The following is a 7,536-nucleotide window of genomic DNA, read 5'->3' as shown; positions in this document are numbered from 1 at the left end:
CATCAATCACACAAAGCTTAACAGAAGCCACAGGAGCCTATAAGGCTTCCATGCTTGCTGACTGAGTCATGATAGGGCGGGCCTAAGGAAAGCCTCATCAAACACACAGAGCTTGACAGAAGCCGCAGGAGCCTAGAAGGCTTCCAGGCTTGCTCACTGTGAGGGCTTGGGTAGCCTTGTTATAGTTTATAATGCTGTTGAATGCAAGTAAAAAATAAAGTATGCTCAGACAAGCAACTGTCAAGTGTTACCAACTGTACTTTATTGATAAAAGAGGTCCACATCACCATAGTACCAAATGAATACAATATAACATTTCAACTGTTAGGATAATTACATCTCCCCCATACTTTCTCGGAGCAGTGTCAGATTCAGAACTCAGGTCCCCCATCCATACCACGATATTCTCCGTCAAGGTCAAGTCCCCCATCCACACCCAGGTAGTCTTCTTCAAGCACAGGTCCATCACTGATTACACTGTGTTTTTCGTACAGATGCATACATAGAGACAAGTGGATTGTTGCAACGAAGATGAACAGGTTACCCATAATAGTCCTACTTGTTATAGCTGATACCTCTTCCCCAGTGTTGATAAATGTAAACTCTTGTAACAACCCAAACTGACTTATAAGTACTTCCCTGTATTAGTGCGTTGGCTAGAACATCAAGTGTTGGATAACTGATACGTGGTTTGCTACACTACTGAAAGCTGGATCTATTGTCACAGCCTCCAAATTCCACAGACAGGATACAACATAAAGTTTTGGATAACTGAGAGGTTGTGGTGGACACTCACAGATTCAACATTACGGCCAAGGGCCCTGTGTGCGAAGTGACAGGCTGTCCCCCGTACTGCCCTTGGGCCCCGTGTGAGTTTGGGTATTGATTCTAAAAACGCCCCCCCCCTCCTGCACTACCTTCCCTTGGTTGTGGATATTGTGCCTTTTGGGTATGGTTGTTGTTACATAACCCTCCCGTTGTCCTTCTATTATGCCTAGCACACAGTGTCCCCCCCCGGGTCACTCTGTCCCGTCTTGGCTAAAGGCCCAGTGGGCACAAGTGTGACAGTATGGGTGTGAACAGCCTTTGCAGATGTATTTCTTACACCTGCAGCACGCTGTGTGTGTCTTGGCGTCCTTCTTGGGTGGGCAGACCTGACACCTCTTCCTCTTACTCGCCCCCAGCGGGGCGGCCGGGGCGGCGGCGGCGGCCGGGCCGGCGGCTCGCTCGCGGGCCTGCGGACGAGCCTCGGCGGATACACGCTCGCCCCGTATGACTTTGACAAGTGCGGACGCGGCTTCGGTGCGGGGGAGACGCTGCCTTCTTTGGATCAAGGGCTTCACGAGCGCCTTTCCGAGCTGCTCCAGGAACACCCTCCTCTTGTTCCGCTTCCCGGGCATCCAGTCGGGGTTGATCTCTCGCCATATGACAAAGGCGTTGTAGGAGGACACGTCGAGGATGTTGTGGAAGATGACCAGGGGCCAGCGGGCGGTCATCCGTCTGCAGCTGTAGGTCCCGACCACCTTGTCTAGGTTGTCCACGCCGCCCTTGTTGCAGTTGTAGTCTAGGATGAGGGCCGGCTTCCGGTCTCGGCGATCGCTGACGTCGGGCTCCGCGTGCCGCGTGCTCAGAAGCAGCACGTTCTTATTTCTCTTTGCCAGGTAGGACACTAGAGTGGCGGTGGGCGTGAAGGCGAACCTGGAGGACGAGACCTGTCTGCCCTTGGACTGGAGCAGCGCGGGAGGGAGCTCGGGCTTGTTCTTTCGCACCGTGCCCACCATGGTGAGGTTCCTCTCGAGGAGCCGCTGCCCGAGTTCGTAGGAGGTGAAGAAATTGTCACACGTGACGTTGTGACCGGCCGGCAGTCCCTCGGTCAGATCGAGGACGACGCGCGCGCCCTGGTTCTTCTCGGGGCATCCGCCGGCCGCCTTGCCGGTGTACACTTGCATCTTCCAAGCGTAGCTGGACTTGGCGTCGCAGGCCACCCACGACTTGATGCCGTATTTGGCCGGCTTGCTGGGAATGTACTGTCGGAAAGGGCAGCGTCCTTGAGGCGAGGGAGAGGGGAGGGAGAGGAGAGGGAGAGGAGAGGGAGAGGAGAGGGAGAGGAGATTTGCAGGAGATTAGCAGCGTCATGAGTTACTGGCTCACCATCGGGGCGCACTGCGTTTACGTTACACGCAGCCGCCGACGCCGCCGCCCGTGCCACTGCCCATTGCTACTGCTGCCCATTGCTACTACTGCCGATTGCTACCGCTGCCCGTGCTACTACTGCCCGTGCTCTCTACGCTACACGTACATACACAGATACATTGACTGCTACCGCTCTCTATGCACAGATACATAGACTGCCCGTGCTCTCTACGCCACGCGTACAAACACAGATACATAGACTGCCCGTGCTCTCTACGCTACGCGTACGTACACAGATGCATAGACGGTACCTCTGAACGGGACCAGTTGTTCGTCCACCGTCACTTCGGGCCCCGGGTTGTAGAGGGCCTGCAGCCGCTCCTCCCACAGGTCCCACACCTCTCTCACGGCCGCCAGTCTGTCGGTGGCGAGTCTCGCGGGTCTCGACTGGCGGTCGTCGAATCGCAGCAGCCTCGAGTACTTGTGAAACGCCTTGAGCGGCATGGTGGCGCGGAACACGGTCCTGCCGCTCTCGGCGTCCCACAGGCTGGCCGCGGCCTCGCCTCGGGACCTGTAGACGCCGGCTAGGATCAGCAGCCCTACGTAGGCGCGCAGGTCGGTGGAGTCCATGGGTCGCCAGCCGTCTCCGTATTTTCTCACCCCCTGCAGATTGGTCATGTCCACGATGATCCTTTCTATCGCCGGTGTGACAAACAGCCGGAAGGCGGACTCGATGTCGAGCGCTCGCGACGCGGCGTAGGCCGTGGGGCCCGGCGTCACGGCGGGGCAGGGCTGGCGGATGGCGCGGGGTCGGTCCGGGCCGCGATAGGCCGCGGAGGACCATTTGATTTTGCCGTTTTTCGACAGCAACGTCTCCCTTTCTCGCTCTGGCTCTCTGGCTCTGTCTGGCTCTCTGTCTCGCTCCTCTCGGGCAGCGGCCGCGTCTCCCTCCGGCTCTTCCTCCGGCTCTTCCTCCGGCTCTTCCTCCGAAGAGGAGCTCGACCGCGAGGCCGAGTCGTCTCCGTAGTCGTCCGCGTCGCGCTCGGGGTTGTATTCCTCACCGTCTTCATCTTCCGAAACGTCCTCCTCTTCGGAATCGCAGTAGTCTTCTTCGTCTTCTTGGTCGACGCTGGAGGATATCTGTTCCAGGACCTGAGCCGCGCTGAAACCGGGACTGCGAGGCGTCGTAGGCGGAGGCAACACGCTCGGCGGGGTCGTATTCCTCGTCGTCGTCGTCCTCGTCGTCGTCGTCCTCATCATCGTCCTCATCTTGTTCTTCTTGTTGTTGTTGTTGTTGTTGTTGTTCTTGTTGTTCTTCTTCCTCTTCTTCTTCTTCCTGACAATATTAGTAGGCTCTCTACGCCCTGCTTACTGTCGTAGGCGGAGGGCTCACGCTCGGCGGGGTCGTATTCCTCCTCGTCGTCGTCCTCGTCGTCGTCCTCTTCTTCTTCTTCTTCTTCTTCTTCCTGACAATATTAGTAGCCTCTCTACGCCCTGCTTACGGTGGCCACGTGAATGGGACGAGGCACGCGAATGGACGAGGCGCGTGGTCGGCCCTGCCTGCTCCTTCGGCCCTTCGGCCCTTCGCCCCTTCGCCCCTTCGGCCCCTTGGCCCCTTCGGTCCCATCCGGGACGCTCGGCTGGCCTACCCGCGTGATAGCACCGAGGTCGTGCACAGAGTTGGTGGGGACAACTGGTCCCTGCCGGGGTCACTCCGACCCGGCCCAGACAGAGGGGAACAACTCCTAACACAGGCCCCGGGTCACTCCGACCCGGCTCAGACAGGGGTAGGAGGGGAGGGTTTACAACATACACCTTGCTAACGCCGCCGGGGTCTCTCTGACCCCAGGCCCCCGGAACAGAGGGGAACAACTCATAACGCAGGGCTTACAACAGGGCTCGGGTCACTGTGACCCGGCCCAGACAGGGGTAGGAGGGTTACAACATACACCTTGCTACACGCTGCCGGGGTCTCTCTAACCCACACAGACACTGGGAATCGACTCGTAACGCTGGCCGGTGGTCACTCTGTCCCGCCGAGGCAAGGGGAAGGTTGTCTAACAACAGCCATACCCGAAAGGCACAATTTCCACAACCAAGGGAAAGTAGTTTGTAGGGGGCGTTTTTAGATTCGATATCCAAACTCACACGGGGCCCAAGGGCCCGTTTGGGGGCAGACACGCCGTATTCGACACAGGCCCTTGCCCGGAATGTTGAGAATGTCAATTTTGGGGCAGGACCTTTTACTAGTATCCAGCAGGTGGTGGTGTTGGGTCACTGTGACCCCGGCCTGCCGGGGTCTCTCTGACCCACACAGACACGGGGGAAGCGACAGGTGACGCTGCCGAGGGTCACTCTGACCCCTCTGACGTCACTATGACCCCGCCCACACAGGGGCAGGGGCAGGAGGGTTACAACATACACCTTGCTAACGCCGCCGGGGTCACTCTGACCCCTCTGACGTCACTATGACCCCGCCCACACAGGGGCAGGAGGGTTACAACATACACCTTGCTAAGGCTGCCGGGGTCACTCCGACCCACACACAGACACGGGCAATCAACTCGGAACTGCCCGGGGTCGCTCTGACCCGCCGAGACAACGGGAGGGTTAAAGGTTAAAAATGTTCATGTTTTACTGTGACTTTCTTTGTTGTAGTGGACCATAAGGTTAAAAACCAAACCAAATTGAGAAAACTAAACGAAAAAATTAAATATAAAATAAAAAACTGAGTGTCTCTTTTGGATCACTTTTGCCGGTCCCAAGCCTGGATGAAGGAGGGTTGGAATTGTGACATTTAAAAAACAAAACAAGAATTGACAGAAGAAAGTTCATTTGTAGTTCTAAACATATTTAGGGTGTTTTTTTAACAGACTTTTTGTCTGTCCCACAACACTATTCTTCTCTCCCACAGCGTCCATCACAATTACATGCACATGGCCAATTATGCAAATTCGGCGATGACGTCATTCAGCGACTTCTAGGACAGCCAATAGCTACTTTCCTTACTGAGGAAGGAGGAGTTGGCAACACTGCAAGGGTAAGCTTTTTGATTAATTGCAGCATTTTTTGTTTGTTTCATTACATGAGGTAGGTAGGGTATTTATTTATGTTATTTTCTTTGCATTTATTTTTTGAGTTGCCTCAGATTTTATTTTACGGGATGCAAACTGCTGAGGGCCCAAAAAGGTTACACTTTTTTTTTTTGCACTGAAACATGCAAAATTAACTAATTAAACAAAAAAATAATATGATCTACATGATCAGTGTCTGTGGGTAAAATAAAGTGGTCCATGTGAACCTAACTCACAGCTAAAAAATGTAAAGAAAGCAATCCAATGTTATTTGTTGCCTAGAATTTACTACAAATGACACTCAAGTCTTGAAAAAGAAAACTATACACAAATATTGCAGTTAGCCATGACAGCCTTTATAATAGAACGCTTGTGACCACACACATAAATATTGCACTTGAGAAAAAAACATCTTAAAATAGAAATAGGATAGAACAAACAAGCATAACATTTTTGCTATATTATAGTGGCCACTATAGACATCGATCAAGTGCACAAGGCTACATGTGTGCAAAAATAACGTTCACTGAGTAAGAAAAAGTATGATCCCCCCTCACTCACACACAGTGTTACTGTAAAGTTCAACACAACAAAAACAATATATTTGGGCTACACTGCACATTATTACATTGTACACTTTCTGCCCGTGGACATCTGTTCTACAATGTGCCAGCAAAAGATGAGAAAGCAGGAAAATGTGTGGTGTTCCTTTCACTTCTATAGTGGCATCCAAGCTTAAGGTAGGCCCAGCTCCAGCTACACTTAGTGATATCCCTGAATCCACGTGTTTAACAAGCAACGCCTCATTTTCACCTAATTATCTCATTCTAAATATGTACCATACTGTAGAGGAAAAACATTAGTTAACAGGTAGTGCGTATTAGTTCGTTAGCTAGTTAACATTTCACACAGATTGTCAGGGTCCAGTAAGGAACTAACGCGTTATAACTTGAGGAACGGCAAGGAGTCATATACCAGTTAATACTATAGCGAATTGGTTAGGTTACTAATGTTAGCTCATCTGATGCTGTCTGACTTTATTAGCAAGCAAATTTTCACACCAAAAACTCAAATTATTTGATCAGATAAGTTGGCTAATGTTGCTCAACATTTCTCTGGCTAGCTAACGAAGAATTAGATCCAGCTAGCAAGATACTTAACAATGTTAATACTTGTTCCACCAAACTTTCTCCCTCACCTCATACTTTCCAAATGGCAGTCGTTTTTCGGTTACAGCTCATGAAGTACGCTTCATAACCATCTCACCCCGGTCTCCATCTCACCCCGGGCCGGCTAAGAATGAACGAGGTGCCCTGACTATGTCATATTGCATATATTTTGGGATGGTTGTAAAGCCCTATATCTAAACTACTCGGGATGTTGTCGATGGGAAAGTTTTGTTTGAGAAGTGTTTTGATGGGCTGAGCGCTGTTTGGGCGTAGTAGCTGACAGAGGGCTGACTATGAACGACGTGGAGCAGTGATCTCCCACCGGAGTGAAACTTATTTGCATACTGAAAGGTGTAAATCACATGAGCATTCAAGACAATATTATTTCTATCAAGCTCTCGAGATGGAAGGCTGCAGACGTACCCCACGCGTTTTGAGCATGGTCACTCATTACTTTACAGTTAGCTATATATCTCTTATTATGCCTGTGTTGATTGATTGATTTAATTTAGTAGACAATACAAAATAAAAACAAGGGCGATCCAGCCAGTGACGACTCCTCATAGAATTTAAGAAAATCATCAAGGATAACACGACAAAGCTTAAAATATTATTTCCATTATTGTCCTTTTGAAGAGGAAAGGAGGAAAGCAGCAATTGTAATGTCGACAGACAAAATTGTTGTTTGATTCATAACAATTGAAATAATTAGTACAATTCCCTTTCTAATAAACAACTATGGACAGATACATCTCCCTTGTCTCACATGCCCTTAATATATAAAACAATCAATACCTAATATATACAAGACAATCACAGTATGATTAACAACAGACACCAAAATGCAGACCATATGCTATGCTGGGCATTTTCCTTCTCAGTCACGTACTATAATCTTACTACTCGCTTTTGAGACATGCTACTATTTAGCCATTTCTTCAGTAAGAACTTAAAACTACATATGGATGTTATGAATTTCAAATTCTTATGAAGATTATTCCAAAGAATGGCAGCTGAGTATTAAAAAAAAACATTTCTAAAATCTAAAGGAACAATGTCAGTTTCACTCAATCTAGTGGAATAGTTATGGTTATCCCGTACCAAGTTAAAGTAGTTACATAGGTACCTGGGGACCATACTGTGGGCAATTTTATGTACAA

At 50.2% G+C, this 7,536-nt stretch overlaps 1 protein-coding gene across 1 annotated transcript; it reads right to left on the bottom strand.

Annotated features, from left to right (window-relative positions):
• Positions 1–905: 905 nt before the first annotated feature.
• On the bottom strand, positions 906–4,740 carry LOC129842879 (piggyBac transposable element-derived protein 4-like). The gene is made up of 2 exons (XM_055911576.1): positions 2,445–4,740; positions 906–2,047 (listed from the first exon to the last, which is right to left on the bottom strand). Exons 1-2 carry the CDS (start codon positions 3,400–3,402, stop codon positions 1,020–1,022), a joined length of 1,986 nt encoding a protein of 661 aa, XP_055767551.1. The 5' UTR covers positions 3,403–4,740; the 3' UTR covers positions 906–1,019.
• Positions 4,741–7,536: the final 2,796 nt, after the last annotated feature.

This window comes from Salvelinus fontinalis, unplaced genomic scaffold (assembly GCF_029448725.1).
Source record: "Salvelinus fontinalis isolate EN_2023a unplaced genomic scaffold, ASM2944872v1 scaffold_0073, whole genome shotgun sequence".
Classification (NCBI taxonomy): Eukaryota; Metazoa; Chordata; class Actinopteri; order Salmoniformes; family Salmonidae; genus Salvelinus; species Salvelinus fontinalis.
Note: the sequence above shows the minus strand (reverse complement) of the source record. Positions and strands in the feature narration are given on the sequence as shown.